Here is a 17,515-nt window from a genome sequence, read left to right on the forward strand (position 1 = left end):
GCCTACAGAGAATCCACGTGTAAGACCACTGAGCAGAGAGAGAGCCCTCTCGCATGTGTAATTTTCCCTGGTTCCAAGTTACATAATGACTTAACTATTTACCTTAAGTAGGAAATTTACCGCATTAAAGGAAAATTCTCTGTATTTGTTAAAACTCTGTATCTTGAACTTTTATCAAAAGTTTATCTTCACAGCTTTATAATTTTAGTTCACATTTTATTAGCACACACAATATAAAGTATTCTTCACTAAAAGGCTAAGGGATTGATTATTGCAGATAAATTTAACTTCCTAAACCTTGTTTCTTCACAGAAAATCCAGTATCCATGCTGGAGTCATCTATGAAATCCATTTCAATCTCAAAAGAGACAACCCCAGTGGCACAAAATGCAGCCAAGGTACTGATAGGAAATGCTCTGTAAGGGATAGTCATTCCAAATGGAGTGAAAGTGGAAGTGCCCATTTTACTCATGAAGAAATACTTGGGCCACATTTTAGCTTAAAAAGCACTTTCATGTGCTTGTTAAAATTGCTATTGTGAGTCTACTCAAACAATTAAAATAACTTAATTGAGTTTTCCAGAAGCTACAGAAATTAAAACAAATACAATTTTTTACTCAACAAATTGGAAAAGATTTTGAGGAGTAATAGCCATTTTGATGAAATGGAGAGAAATGGGCTTTCACTTTTTGTGTAAATTAGCAGTTTTGGGGAACACAGTTTAGAAATGAGATAGAAGATGGAATATTATCCAGAATGTCTGGGTCCTAACCCATTATGGATTAGTGATATTCCAGAATGTAGAAATTAGGCTTCTAAACTCCAAAAGAAGCCTAAACTTGAAAAGACAGGGTTCTGCCTTACATATTCTTGAAACCTCCCTTTATTCTTACTGGGTTGGCCATAAAATCCTTCTAGTTTTTTCTATAAAATAAAAGACACATTTTTCGTCTTCACCAAACACTTTATTGATATGGATATTTTGAGTATATCAGCTATTTCCCGCCTGGTATAATTTTGATTTCTTTCAAGTAATGTCTCGATTTGATCATTATCAACTTCAACTGGTCTACCCAACCATGGAGCACCATCCAGTGAGAAATCTCCAGCATGAAATTTCGCAAACCCCTTTGGACACATTCGATCAGTCACAGCACCTTCTCCATACATTGCATAAATCTTTTTCTGCATTTCAGTCACATTTTTCCCTTTCTGGAAATAATAAAGTGTAATATGCCAAAAATGTTGTGTATTTTCTTCCATCTTCAATGTTAAAATGGCTACACAAAAATTCACCAATTTTGATAAGTGTTTTCTTTTAATGCACACTGATATGACAGCTGTCACAATACAATCTAACAAAAATGTTTCAAATGACATTAAAGATAACTAAGTGCTACTAGAGCCATCTTACAGAAAAAACTAAATGAACTTTTTGACCAACCCAGTATGATTTTGATAAATGGATTGAGGAAATAATATATTGTAGAACTGCAGTTGACTACTTTAAAATAATTAGAGCCCAGCAATTCAGCTTGCTAAACTTTTTATAAATCTGTTTTAGGTTCTTGAGTCTTTTGAGCATCTGCCACCTCTCCCAGCACCACCAGCACCACTGCCTGAACTGATAGAAAAAATTCGAGACACACTTCCTCCCCAGAAGCCTGAGCTCAGAGTGAAACGGGTGCTGAGACCCAAGGGCATTGCCCTGACTTGGAACATCACCAAAATCAATCCCAAGTGTGCTCCAGTGGAAAGCTACCACCTTTTCCTTTGCCATGAGAACCCTACTAAGAAGTTGATTTGGAAGAAAATTGGAGAAATTAAAGCTTTACCACTCCCAATGGCCTGTACTTTATCACAATTTTTAGCTTCTAACAAATACTATTTTACTGTCCAGTCAAAAGACATTTTTGGACGATATGGACCATTTTGTGATATAAAATCCATCCCTGGGTTTTCTGAAACTCTTACCTAAAAGAACAGACGTCAATAATTATATATTGTACTACATTTTGTTTTGTATTTGTTTACAATATTCTAACACTATTTGCTATCTTATAGGCCCAATTAAGATTGTGAACCCTTTGTATAGGGACAGTCATCTTCCCTATGTTGTAGTGGACTCTATTGTCATGAATTTCTTACTCAATAAGTACTTCCCATGGACATACTCCAAAACACGCACTATCTTGGATCCATGTCACTAAGCTGCACTATGTACAATACTTTTTGATGACTGTGGAGCTGCTGCTGCTATCAGAAGCCTTAGGATACAAGCAGCCACCTTTTCTTCTATTAACAGTCAACTTCTGGTGATCTGCTTGTTGTCAGTATAAGTACAGGAAAAAATCAGCTCTTCACTGAGGACGGATCATCCTTGGGGTGCATCTCCACCAAGATTTTATGGAAATAAATGTCTTCCCATTCTGTTGAAATTCTAAGGACCATTTGTGCTCCTACCTCCTTTTTTGTTGTTGTTAATGTCCATCATCTGGAGAAAAGCTTGGAAGTTTTCCCTAAATCCATTTCTATTCTTATTAAAATAAAATTAGTTAAGCATTGTGTGCTTTGTACACAAAGACACAGTCTCTTTTATAGAAAGCATTATCCAACCTGCTATTTCAGTTAGGAAAATGGAATTGTCTGCCTTAGATTTAAGGCTTTAATTTGCTAATTCCCTAATGCTACCCCTTGCTCATTTTCTGGCTGCCATTATTACTTGAAGGAAGAACATAACACTAAATGACTCCAATAGAAGTGTACTATGCATACCCCGAGGTGAAGCTGTGGCTAGCACAAGCAGCCCAGTGAACTCAACAAGTGAAAAAATTTGATAAGTGTAGTAAGTCAGGACCCAATGGGACAAATCTGTGGGATGCTAAATAAACAAAACTGTTAGTGTGAAAGATAGTCTATTCAAAAGAGATATTCTTTCCTTTTACATGGTGAAAGTATAGGCCTCGGAGGTGCTGAGCTTTTTTTTTTTTTTTTAATGAACAGGAAATCATTTTCCTTGGCATTTTGTAAACAGCTTAATATCTTCAGTCATATATAAAGCTGTTTTTAGTCTCTGTGCCTTTTCCTTCTAAAATATTACAACTGAAAGAGCCAGATTCTGAACTGAGTTTGATGAGATGATTTGCCCTTTGGAGGTCCCATTTTGGGCTCAGAGCAGTTGAGGGCATCCTGAAGCACAGGAAAAGGGCTTCACTTGAGAGAGGATTGTACCCTTGGGTTGATGTAGACTTAACATTCACTCACTGAGCCAAAAAACTTAATATCATGAACAAGAATTTGGTGCACATCGCCAAAGTGAAACTACATCCCCAACCAGCAAATCTCTGCAGCGTTGATAGACAACTGTCTTCAGCAAAAGAGCTTTCATGATAATAGGACAAGGAAAGCTGATGGCGAGTGTCTTAGGGCTGGTAGTTCAAAAGGCAGTGTTTCTTGACTTTTGGAAGGGCCAGATTCTCCACTTACCTACCTTACACCAGAAGAGAGAGAACCTAAGGACAAGAAAGATCCAGTACACATAGTACAGAGAGCAAACACCTCACCCCACCCCGTGAAGCACTTTATGTACTTTTGGTGGGAAATCTTTAGGCCTCTTAGGCAACAGGACCAAACTCTGATGAGCAAATTGAATAAATTGAAAAAAGGCTATGGGGTAGTTTATGGAATCACCAGGGAACTGAGAGACTTGGGCTTGGAGAACAGAAAAAAAAAAAAACAACTTTGCAACAAGTCCATAAAGTTTCAAACCTGGAACAGTTTATGCACTTTATATTCTCCCAAATAATATGTTAAGACATTTGTTGATGAGCTTAGATGGCTTGCAGAAATCACAGACCCAGGCCATTCAAACCCAGCACCATGGTCCTGTGTTCCCACTTTATACACCACACTACACTTAACTGCCTTATGGAGACTGGACAAGTAGAACAGGAAGAATTCATCACTGTCGTTATTACTATGTGGCTCAGGATGAAAACAACACACATCTGATTGGCTTCTCCCAGGCAGACATGGAAGCTGAAAAGTGAACAAGAAAGCCAACATCTGGCAATTTTGGTCAATGAGCCGCCTCCCATCTGTCCAAGTACAGGGCACATGTGTATTGCTCTTTGCTTTTCCTACAGTCCCATGATTCCCATGGCTTCAAGGGTGGATGTCGTGATATACAGAAGCACTTCCAATTTGTGTGTACTTGCTGTTACCACATTCATTCTTCTTTACCACTGCCGCCTACCTGACCTCTAGTGATTCCAGGCTCAATATTAGACTCAGAGGGAACAGGTTGCACAGCTAATCGCTCAGCCACATTGGGCCAAGTCTAGCCCTATAATAAATTCCTTGTTCTATAGCTTCGATGGCTCCATCATTGAGACTGTGGTGTCCTCACACTTGAGATTTGAGTAGAGCCCTGGTTTGTCCAACTGACCCACCAAAGTAACATGTTTCATACACTGTTCTCATAGAGTATTAATATAGGGGAGGGGCATGAGAACTAAAAAATAGACCAAAGTAAAGTCATGTTAGAGCCTGCTACATGCCACCAGGTATGGAATTTGGTTAATCAGTCAGATCATATCACAAGGAACTTACAAAACAAAATTCTTGTAAAGATTACTATCAATAGCTTGTTCATACCATAAATGTTTACTAATACCACAAAATAAAATAGACCACAGAATACACCTTTTAAAATTTAAAGTTGCCCTGGTTGGTGTGGCTCAGTTGGAGCATTGTCCCATAAATAAAAGGTTGAGGGTTTGATTCCCAGTCAGGGCTCATACCTAGGTTGTAGGTCCAGTCCCCAGTCCTGGTACATACTGGAGGCAACCAATAGTTTCTCTCTCACATCAATGTTTCTCTCCCTCTCTCTCTCAAAACAATGGATAAAAAAAAAAAAGTTAAGCCCAACATTTTTTTCCACTATCTCCATACCAGTAATATTTTTATAGAAACTACAAACAGATACAAGCTCAATCTCTAGAAAAGGTTGGCATCTCTCCTCTCTCTCTGCTGGTGGAGGGAGACCACGAGTCTGGAGTGGCTTTTCTTACTTGTCCACTTTGCTCAATAAATTTGCTACCTCACTTCACTCTAAGGCTCATAGAGGAGCTGAATGGATAAGAAAACATGACCCACAAATATGCTGCCTACAAGAGACCAACCTCAGAACAAAAGACCTACACAGACTGAAACTGAAGGTTTGAAACAAATATTCCAAGCAAATAGGAAAAAAAAGCCAGGGTAGCAATACTCATATCACACAAAATAGACTTCAAACTAAGGGCCATAAAAAGAGACCCAGAAGGACACGTCATAATACTCAAGGGAAGAATCTATCAAGAAGACATAAACATTATAACCATATATGCACCCAACATAGGAGCACCCAAATACATAAAGAAAATCTTGGAGGACTTCAAGAAAGATATTGACAGCAACACAATTTACAGTAGGAGATTTTAACACCCCATTGTCAAAATGGATAGATCTTCCAAACAAAATATCAACAAAAATATTGTGGCATTAAACAATGCCCTAGATCAAATAGACTTAATTGATATATAGAGAGCCTTTCATCCCAAAGAAGCAAAATACACATTCTTTTCAAATGCACATGGAACATTTTAAGACACCACAAAACAAGCCTCAACAAATTCAAAAAAATTGAAATCATATCAATCATTTTGTCTGACCACAAAAGACAAACTAGAAACCACCCTCAAGGAAAAAAACTCAAAAACACTCAAATTCATGGAGATTGAATAGCATGCTATAAACAATGAATGGGTCAAGAATGAGATCAAGGAAGAAATCAAAAAGTTTCTAGAAAAAATGAAAATGAACTCACAACAAACCAAAACTTATGGGACACAGCGAAGGCAGTCCTGAGAGGGAAGTTCATAATGATACAGGCCTACCTAAAAAAGATAGAAACATTTCAAATAAACAACCTTACCCTACACCTATAAGAACTCGAGGAACAACAACAAAGACAGCCCAGAGCAAGTAGAAGGAAGGAAATAACCAAGATCAGAGCAGAATTAAATGACATAGAGTCTGAAAGCGCAATTCTAAGAATCAGTGACTCCAGGAGCTGGTTCTTTGAAAAGATAAACAAAACCGACAAGCCTTTAAGCAGGCTCATCAAGAAAAAAGAGAGAGGATCCAAATAAACAGAATTAGAAATGAAAGAGGAGAGATTACAACTGATACCACAGAAATACAAAGGATTGTAAGAAATTACTATGAAGAACTGTATGCTAAGAAATTTGAAAACCTAGATGAAATGGACAAATTTCTAGAAAAATATAATCTTCCAAAACTCAATGAAGAAAGAGCAGAAAGCCTGAACAGACCAATAACAGCTGATGAAATTGATGCAGTAATCAAAAAGCTTCCGATACACAAAAGCCCTGGACCAGACGGTTTCACAAGGGAATTTTACAAAACATTTAAGGAAGAGCTAACCCCATCCTTCACAGACTATTCCAAAAAAACCAAGGAGACGGAAGATTCCTAAACTCTTTTTATGAAGTCAGCATCATCCTAATCCCCAAACCAGATAAACACACAACAGAGAAAGAAAACTACAGGCCAATATTGCTGATGAACATAGACGCTAAAATCCTCAACAAAATAGAGGCAAACCACACCCAGCAATATATTAAAAAAAAGATCATACACCATGATCAAGTAGGATTCATCCCAGGGATGCAAGGATGGTACCATATTCACAAATCAATAAATGTAATACATCACATACACAAAAGGAAAGACAAAAATCACATGAGCATATCAACAGATGTGGAAAAAGCATTTGATAAGGTACAAAACCATTTATGATTAAATGCCCAGCAAAGTGGGAATAGAGGGAGCATTCCTCAACATAATAAAGGGCATATACAAGAGACCTACAACCAACATCATACTCAATGGGCAAAAACTAAAATCTTTCCCACTAAGATCAGGAACAAAACCAGGATGTCTGCTTTCACCACTTCTATTCAACATAGTATTGGAAGTCCTAGCCACAGCAATCAGACAAGAAAAAGAAATAAAAAACATCCAAATTGGAAAGAAAGAAGCAAAACTATCATTGTTTGCAGATGACATGATAGTGTATATAGAAAATCCTATAGACTCCACCAAAAAACTACTCAACCTAATAAATCTGGCAAAACAGCTGGATACAAAGTCAATATTCGGAAATCAATGTCATTTTTGTATACCAACAATGAAATATCAGAAACAGAAATCAGGAAAAAATCCCATTTGATATAGCAACAAGAAAAATAAAGTACCTAGGAATAAACCTAACCAAGGAGGTAAAAGACCTGTACTCAGAAAACTACACAAAACTGAAGAAAGAAATTAAGGAAGACACAAACAAATGGAGGCATATACCATGTTCATGGATTAGAAGAATTAACATCATCAAAATATCCGTACTACCCAAAGCAATTTATAGATTCAATGCAATCCCTATTAACATACCAATGGCATACTTCACAGATATAAAACAAACATTTCAAAAATTTATATGGAACCTTAAATGACCCCAAATACCTGCAGCAATTTTGAGAAAGAAGAACAAAGTAGGAGGGATCACAATACCTGATATCAAACTGTATTTACAAGGCCACTGTAATCAAAACAGCCTGGTACTGGCATAAAAACAGGCACATAGACCGTGGAACAGAACAGAGAGCCCAGAAATAAACCCAAGTCTCTATGGTCAATTAATATTTGATAAAGGTGGCAGGAGTATAAAATGGAGTAAAAATAGTCTCTTCAACAAATGGTGTTGGGAGATCTGGACAGCTACATGCAAAAAAAAGAAACTTGATCACCAACTTACACCATACACAAAAATAAATTCAAGGTGGATAAAAGACTTAAATATAGTCATGACATCATAAAAGTCCTTCAGGAGAACGTAGGCAGGAAAATCTCAGATATTCCACTCAGCAATATTTTCACCAATATGTCCCCCAGAGCAAGTGACATAAAGAAGAGAATAAACAAATGGGATCTCATCAAATTAAAAAGCTTCTGCATGGCTAAAGAAAACAGCATTAAAGTGAAAAGAGAACCAACCGTATGGGAAAACACATTTGCCAATGATACCTGAGACAAAGGTTTGATCTCCAAAATATATAAAGAACTCACATGACTCCACTCCAGAAAGACAAACAATCCAATTTAAAAAATGGGCAAAGGGCCTGAACAGACATTTCTCCAAGGAGGACATACAGAGGGCCCAGAGACATATGAAAAGATGCTCAGCATCACTAGCCATCAGAGAGATGCAACTTAAAACCACAATGAGATACCACCTCACACCAGTGAGAATGGCCATCAGAAACAAATCAACAAACAAGTGTTGGAGAGGATGTGGAGAAAAGGGAACCCTAGTGCAGTGTTGGTGGGAATGCAAAGTGATGCCACCACAGTGGAAAATAGGATGGAATTTCCTCAGAAAACAAAAAATGGAACTGCCTTTTGACCCGGCTATTCCACTGCTGGGATTATACCCTAAGAACCCTGAAACACCAGTCTAAAAGAACCTATGCACCTCAATGTTCATAGCAGCACAAGTTACAATAGTCAAGTGCTGGAAGCAATCTAAGTGTGCATCAATAAATGAATGGATCAAAAAGCTACGGTACATTTACATGATGGAATGTTATGCAGCAGAAAGAAAAAAGGAGCTCCTACCCTTTGGAATGGCTGAGATGGATCTGGAGAGCATTATGCTAAGTGAAATAAGCCAGGCAGTGAAAGACAAATACCATATGATCTTACCTATAAGTGGAACCTAATCAACAAAACAAACAAGCAAGCAAAATATAATCAGAGACATTGAAATTAAGAACAAACTGACAGTAACCAGAGGGGAGGTAGGAGGGGATAATGGGGGGAAAAGGGATAAGGGTTTTCAGGAACATGTATAAAGGACACATGGACAAAACTAAAGGTGGGTAGGATCAAGGGTGGGGAATAGGGATGGCTGGGGTAGGGGGAATGTTGGGGAGAAAATGGAGACAACTATATTTGAACAACAATAAAAAATGACTTTTGAATTATGTTCATAAGAATATGATTTAAAAACATTATAAAACTATATATACCAAAACATTTACAAAACTATAATTGGTAATAATAATAATAACAGTAAAGATAACGTAGTATTTGTAACATGCAGTATCAAAGAAAATATTTTCTGGCATTATTCTGCAAGTGATCCATTACATCTTAGCCCTGTTAAATTTTAATTATGGTGGTTATACTGTACTTACATAAGAGAATCTCTTTCCTTTTTGACCCAAAATATTATGGGATAATGGGCCATTATGTCAACAATTTACTCTCAAATGATTCTGGGTTAAAAAAGTTTCTTGTATTATTTTTTGGACATTCTCTTAAGTTTGAGATTATTTCAAAATAAAAAGTAATTTTAAAATCTTAAAAAAAAATAAAATGGAATTTAAGACGGTCTGTTAGGATACAAACCACCATCTTTTAGTATCACTGGACATCTGAATGAAGCGCCCATAAAGTTTCGATCCCTCTCTCTACTTATTGGGTCTGGTAGGTGACAAGCAGCACGGACACCAGCTTTTCCAGTTTCATATTCTGGTGACTCCACTGGGACACACTTTGGGACTCTCTGGTAAGTCTGGGTATTTGGCGGGTATTCTGTCCCATTGGCTGCCTGGGCTGGAGGGCCCTGGTGTGTGGGTTTGGAGACTCCCTAGCAGCTGCCAAGTGATTTCATTTGGGGACTCTCCTCATCCGACTCTCAGCACTTCCTGTCATCTTCACACTTAATTGAATCATAATGCTTTCTGCTTCAGGTTACAATCCCAGGTCATGACTTACAACATCGGGAATTAAGGTGCCTTCTGGTTTACAGAGCTCTGTCTGGTAAAAAGGTGTCTTCTGGTTTAATTAAAGTGCCTTCTGTTTTTTGTGACATTCAGACCTCTGTCTGGTAGAATTGGGGGGAAAGCCTCCATTCCAGGAAACAGCCCTTGGGGGAAAGTTTTAGCTCATTGGTCAACCAACCTATGCTTATAAATCTATGACTAAAAAGAAAGTGCTTTTATTGTAACTTTTTTTTGCTAGAAACTTTCATGAGGTTACATAATCTGGGTGCGGTATTAAAAGGAAATAGATTAATGGTCCAGAGAAAAGGGGATTTGCCTGTGAAAGATAGCAGAAGCTCAGAGAAAAGGGCCAAAGAAGATTTGGATATTACGACTGCTTCGAGCATGGTCAGAGTTCCCACAGCCCTTCCAGCCCTGGGGGATCTTCCTCCTTACTCAGCTGAGGGAGCTGGGGGAGGTGAGCCTGAACCAGTCTCACCATCTCAAACCCATCAGGGGACCAAATTTGGTGGAGAAAAAGCCCCTACCTGGGAGGGCAATACCCTTTGTGAAGAATTCCAGTGGGAGTAGGGCTAGAAGGGCCAGCCCACTGGATATTATTAGGCACATACTCCATTTTCTACATCAGTTCTGTTAAACTGGAAAAACTCTGAAAAGACCAGAGCGTATCCCTTTAGAATGGACGAAGGAATGCACCCAGACTTTTGAATCCCTGAAGGCACACGTGGCTTCTACACCAGCCCTGGGGCTTCCAAACCTACTAAAGCCCTTCAGTTATAGTTCATGAAAGGCAGGGCATTGCCCCAGGTGTTCTCACCCAAATGCTTAGTGACATTTTACAACCCATCACTTACTTGCCAAGTAAACTAGATCACACTGTCCAGGGGTGGCCAGCCTCTTGAAAGCTGTGGCAGCTCTTACAGGAAGCTGAAAAGTTTTCCTTGGGACGGCCTATCACAATTTATGTACCCCAGCAAGTGCTGAGCCTGCTGGAGTGAAACAGAAATTTGTGGCTCACTGCTGGAAGAAGGGGCAGGTACCAAGCCATCCTTCTCCACAATCCCAACGTCTCCCTCAAAACTGTAAGTAAATTAAATCCTGCCTCTCTTCTCCCAGATACTGACCCTGCTGTGCTAATCATGACTGTGCTAAGATAATTGATGAAGGGTATTCTAGCAGAATTGATTTACAGGACCATCCTCGAGAAGAGGCAGACTGAACTCTGTATGCAGATGGAAGCAGTTATATGGACAAAGGAAACAGAAAGGCTGGGTATGCTGTTGTGATTCTTGATGGAAGGGTAGAGGTCAAGGCCTTGCTGCTGGGAACCTCTGCTCAGAAAGCTGAACTGGTTGCACTGACGAGGGCACTGGAATTGTCACACGAAAAGAATGAATGTGCGTACCGACTCAGGGTATGCTTTCCCAATTTTGCATGCGCGTGGTTCCATCTGGAAGAAAAACAACTGTTAACCTCCAATAAAAAGAATAAGTATGCAAAAGAAATTTAAAAATTATTAGAGGCTGTTCAGGCACCTTTACAGGTAGCAGTTATGCACTGCCTGGGGCATCAGAAAGAAGACACTGAAATGGCTGGAGGAAATAATCTGGCTGATCGAGCAGCAAAAGAGGCTGATAAAGGAACATTTATAATGCCTTTGGTACCTGTTCTAGACTTGTCACAATTTGACCTTGATTATTCGACTGCAGACTTAGAGAAAGCTAATGGTTGGGGTTTTGATGAAGAAGGTCCTGATAGTGGATGGAGAAGGAATAAGAAAGGAGTTATACTGCTTCCTGAACATTTAGTAGAACCAGTCATGAGGCATTTGCATGAGGCCACTCACTATGGAAGAGACTCATTAACCACCTATGTCAAACCGTGGCTCACAGGTCTTGGAATTTCTAAAGCCATATGAAAAGTAATTGCTAGATGTATTGTGTGCCAGAAGAACATCCCCAAGACAGATCCCCACCGAAAGAAAGAAGGGAAACAATACCAAGGACAGTGACCATTTGAAGCCTGGCAAAGAGACTTTACCCAGATGACAAGGGTCCAAGGGTGGAAATATTTGCTAGTCTTTGTTGACACATTTTCAGGATGGGTAGAAGTCTAATCCTACCATAATGGAAAAATCCTCAAGGTAGTGAAAGACTTACTGAAGGAAATAATTCCTCACTTTGGTCCAACCAGCTGTATCCAGAGTGACAATAGACCTGCTTTTGTTTCAGAAATTACACAGAAAGTTAGTAAATTTTTAGGAATCAAGGGGAGACTCCACACAGCATGGAGACCTCAAGCTTCTGGGAAAGTAGAGAAAATGAATCACACCTTGAAGAAAAATATAGCCAAGCTGTGTCAAGAAACTCATCCCCATTGGGATAAAGCTGTACCTATTGTCCTGCTCAGGATGAGGGTGGCTCGTCAAAGTAGGATTCAACTGAGTCCTTATGAAATTGTGTACAGGTGACCATTTCAGGCTATGAATGGAGTGGGAGATATATATATATATATATATATATATATATATATATATATATATATATATATCAAGAAGTGAAGGTAAAGAAAATGTACAACATTTAAGTCAGACCTTAGCTGTAATTAATGACCTTATTTGTATTAGAGACCTCTCCCCTACGGGTTCACTACATCCCTTTGAACCTGCAGATAAGGTGCTACTAAAGCCTTGGATGACAGCATGTCCAGAAAGCCAACTAGAAGAAAAGTGGACTGACCCTTGGGACATACTCCTCACCATCCCCACCATGGTAAAGTTGGCAGAAATAATACCTTGGATTCATCACACTCGAGTAAAGAAAGCACTGGGGGAACAATGGACTGCTGAACCTCAAGAAGACCTGAAAATCATCTTTCAAAAACAATGACTTATATTCTTTTCATTACTTTTTGTTTAAATCCTATGTTATAGAGAACTTGTTCCTTTCAAATGAGATAAAAATATTTAGATATATTTAGGGAAAATGTTCTACACATCGCTGAATTTTATCTTGCAGGAGGAACTTAAGTTGAATAAACTTTCACTACCTGTCTTATAGGTGTTTGTACTCCCCCCAGAAAGCCTTTCAAATTATGCTTTGTTTAAGCATATCAATAAGAAAATAACCTACTCTGATATTTATATTTGGGGATCGGTGGTAGTTCTAAAAGACAGGGAAATATTTTCCTTAAAAAGACACTAACTTAGCCCCAGCTGGCGAATGTGCAACTTTTGTCAATTGTGCTAAAAAACTGTTTTGTGGTTTATCATAGCTTGTTGTTGCATACACCGTGCCCCTCACGTAGACCTGCACTTAAATGTATTCCTAAGCCCCATACCAGATGGTCTAATGCTAAGATACGTGCTCAACAACAAAATGAGTACTTACACATGAAACTGACCTCATAGAAATAAGGCAGTTTAAACTAACAGTGGGGGAATGATGGGGAACTCTAATGTTGGAAAATAATTTAGTTTCAGGTAGTAGCTATTAAGCTTAGTAATCAATGTATGTAAAAAGCTGTTGTTTCAGGACCTGAAGGTAGGACCCACCCTGACTCCAGGAGACCATAAGCAGTTCCACCTTTGTGCCTCAGGAGGACTGCAAGCCATCAAGATGGTACCTGAGCCACTGTGCTCCAGGGTGAAATGTCCACCTCCCAGGACACAGATAAAGACCACTGCCCAGGGCACAGATGAAAGAATGCTGCAGCTTTTTATCTGATTAAATTTTCCCCTGAATTCCAATCCCCTTACCTACACTTTTCTTCTCTTTATAAGAAGGGTCAGTTTAAAATTGAATTTAAGACGATCTGTTAGGGTACATAACCCACCATCTTCTCAGATCACCAGCCATCTGAATAAAGTGCCCATAAAGATTCAATCCCTGCCTCTGCTTACTGGGTCTGGTAGGTGACAGGCAGCACAAACACCAGCTTTTCTGGTTTCAAGGCAACATTCTAAGATTTCCTTTCTGAAGCAGATTTCTCTGTTTGACTCTGTTGGGCAGAAAAGGGGGGAGTGTTGAAGGTTCTTTCTAAGTCTTGCTTATTAACAAACAGTTTAAAATCAATATCCCAAAATGGTAGCCTCAGGGCAGCAAAACTGGTTCCCTTCACCAACAATAAGGAAGATGCAAAGGCCCCCTCAGTCACCTTAAGGGGTCTTCCCTCAGGAAGTTGTGCTAAACACGATGAAATCAGATTGAGGCCTTATTTTGAACTGGCTGATAGCAGCTGAAATGACAAATGCTGGGAGATAGACTAACACTTTTAATTTCCCATTGCCACAAATCCAAAGGAGGGAGAGAATTAAACTTGGGGAAAAAAAGCCCTATAATGTAGACAAATCCACAGTTTCTACCTTTCAGTCTCATGAGAGTGTTGTGTGTGTGTGTGTGTGGCAGGTGCAGCTACTTGGTTTTTCATCGATGTTCGAAGGGGATCAGAATATGCAACCCCAATATATGCCACTTTGACATTAGGATTATGTTGAGCTGAAGGCAATTGAAAAACAAAAGACACAGGAAGAACTCTCCACCTTCCCCATCTCTGCCTAAAATCAGCACATAAACTTGATGTGAATTTGTAAAGGTGACTTAAATTTCTATTTGTAAAAGTGTATCCCTCCCTGGTACCAGGAGGACCTGAGATGACACAGATGAGTCTGCATAACAAACCTACTAAACAACCTTTATTTACTGTGCATTTCCTAGTGCCCTTCCCACAGTGTACTACCTCTAGGACCCCCAGATCTCTTCCCTTTCTCTTGTCACTTTTTCATAATTCATCACCTTTTGTTTAAGCCCTCAAGTCCTACTGAAACCGGAAAAGACACTGGAGTTTGGGCTGCCAGTCAGTACCAAACCCAATAAGCAGAGACAGGGATTGGATCCTTATAGGCGCTTTATTCAGATGGCCTGCAATCTGAGAAGATGGAAGGTTCATACCCTAACAAACCATCTTGTCTTTTCTTTCTATGCCAAGGTTTTTATAGCAGGAAATAAACAAGGTGTGGTGAGGGGTTTTGAAATTCAGGGAAAAGTTAATTGGATTAGAAAAAAACAACTTCAGCATTCTTGTCCTGGGCAGTGGTCTTTAGCTGTGCCCCAGGTGGTGGTCTTTAGCTGTGTCCTGGGCGGTGGTCATCTCACCCCTGAGTACAATGGCTGAGGTATCATCTTGAGTTGCTTGCAGTCCTCCTGAGGAACAAAGGTGGACCTGCTTATGGTCTCCTGGAGTCAGGGTGGGTCAGACCTTCAGTTCCTGGAACAAAAGCTTTTACATGCATTGATTACTAAGCTTATTAGCTATTACATAAACTAAAATTTTCCAACTCTTAAGTCTCCTATCACTACCCCTTCTGTGGGGTTTCACTTATTTATCTTAAACCCCTGAGCTTGTAAAAATAATAAAACTTGTATTCCTTTTCTCCTGTGAATCTGCCTTTTGTAAAATTCACAGGCTCCATTCATTCACAGACCCTAACAGGGAAAAGTTTTTCCTCCTCTTCAGCGGAAACTATGAGTGGTACAGCTATGTGGAGGTGAATAGCCCTACCTGCTGGGATTTAATCATCCAAACTCACAGGCATTACAATAGATGGTAGGAGATTTTAACAGATCTAGCTATTTAGATGGTGAAAAGGACAAAAATTAGTTAAAATTGAAACTCTCACTGAGGCAACTTAGTAAGAAACTAGGAAAATTCCCTAACAAGTGGAATGTGGAAACAGCTGATCAGCTGATACATCACTATCCTCCCTAACCAAATATACCTAAGAACAGATGGTTTAAATCACCTTGGTTAGGAAGACTTACAAACCCTCATCTTCTCCCCATCAAGGAGACAGATTTGAGCTTTCTCCCTGTCTCCTCATTTGGCTGCCTACCAAGATAAACTCTTGTTGCATACTCAGTGCTTCAGGGATTGGTCTTACTGCATATCAGGCATAGGAACTTGGGCTCAGTTATATCACTGGTCAACAAGAGAGACCCTTCTATATAGACAATGAAATATTAATTCATATGAAATTGAACCCAGGTTCAGCTGCCTGCCACAATGAAAGCTGAGCTCATGAGACAGGTGCTGGTGAGAAGGAAAGTGGTTTATTCAAGTGCTAACATCTTGAGAAGATGGGGGGATTCCTGTCCTCAAAAACTCATCTTAACCTCTCTAGTCAAGTCATGATTCTTATAGGGAGTTGGTGGGAATTCAGGAGGGGGAAACTTCCAGGGGGGAATGCTTATGTGCACTTTCTCTTGAGAGAGGAAAGGGGGAGTAAAGGGAGGGGGCTGAAGGGGAGTTGGCAGCTCCTGTTCAAGTTTATTACCTTCTTTCTAATGTTATCTGTAGTTTTACTGCTGGCATTAGCATTCGTCCCCTTCCCTGCACACCTGTGGTTTATTGCTGGTGTCAGCATTTCTTACAATGCAACAACAACTTGGCCAGAGGTGAAAGCACAGAGTTGATTAGATACTTTGATTTATTTCAGAATATATAACTTTGATTACTAGCTGGGAGATACTAAATCATGGTTACAACTTAACATTTTAGTGCAGGCAGAGATTTTTATTAGGAGGGGGAGAGGGAAAGCAGAACAAAGAGATCATGGGGAGGGTTGTGGACAGGCAGGCAGTGTCCTTGCTGGTGCCCACGTGGGTCTTTATGGTCAGTGTCCTTGAGGTGGTCATCTGGTTTTTTCAGCTTAGCGGGATTCCAAGGTCAGAGCGTTTCTTAGGTTTACGTACGAAATGAACCTATTGATTCTAGTAAAGTATACTTAAGAAAAGAAACTTTTAACATGTAAACTCTAGTTTTGAGAGAAAAATCAGGTTAGAGTAACAAGCTAAGTTTAATATTTACTGAGATTAATATGAGTAGCTTTACATAAGTATACTGTATTCATTCCCAGTTACACATACACTAGGAGAGTTTACTCAAATTTCTTTGAAAGGAACAATTTCCCATAATTTTTAAATTTGGGTTGATGGTTTAGGGGGCAGACACTATTTATCAGGGCCAGTGAAGTAAGAGGAATCCATCTCTGAAGCAGATCCTGGGTTTAAACACCCAGCTGCACCCATGTGGAGCAGGCAAACAGCTCAGCTGAGCCCTACCCAAATTCCTGCCCTGCAAAACTGTGAGCAAGATAAAAAGTTACTTAAACCTCTAAGTTTGGGGCTTATTCATAGGCAGCAACAGAATCTGGGACACTACTAGACTGATGTTTATGTTGAGAAGTGCCTCGGCCTGCGAGGCAGTCAACGGGGTCCGCCGATATACCTGCAACGGATGAAAAGGGATGGGACAGGAGGCGCGAAAGAACGGCAGCAAGACAAAGGATTCTGATCAAGCTGCAAATTTATTTCAAAACGGAGGGAGTTATATAGAGGAGGGCAGTAGAGGAAGTGCAGTGGATAGGTGGCTTCAAAGCGTGCTCTAGCCTGCGATTGGCCTGGGGGTGCATGGCGGGCGCGTGATCAAGGCACTGATTGGTGTGCCAGCTGCATGTCCAGGGGGGCGTTTCTATGGCTCCTGACCGCAGCATCCTGTTATTCAGGCGCAACTTTCAGGTCTGATTGTATCAGCCTGTTTCAGGCTTA

At 39.7% G+C, this 17,515-nt stretch overlaps 1 protein-coding gene across 1 annotated transcript in view; it reads left to right on the plus strand.

The window, feature by feature from the left end:
• The window catches only part of ATF7IP2 (activating transcription factor 7 interacting protein 2), a 96,210-nt gene extending 94,175 nt beyond the window's left edge, over positions 1-2,035 (plus strand). Inside the window, exons 11-12 of the mRNA XM_053922020.1 lie at positions 313-398; positions 1,565-2,035. Coding sequence (XP_053777995.1) covers positions 313-398; positions 1,565-1,978 — 500 coding nt within the window. The 3' untranslated portion in view covers positions 1,979-2,035. The remainder of the gene's footprint in view (positions 1-312; positions 399-1,564) is intronic.
• The last annotated feature ends 15,480 nt before the right edge of the window (positions 2,036-17,515 follow it).

The sequence above is a fragment of the Desmodus rotundus genome, chromosome 1 (assembly GCF_022682495.2).
Source record: "Desmodus rotundus isolate HL8 chromosome 1, HLdesRot8A.1, whole genome shotgun sequence".
NCBI lineage: Eukaryota > Metazoa > Chordata > Mammalia > Chiroptera > Phyllostomidae > Desmodus > Desmodus rotundus.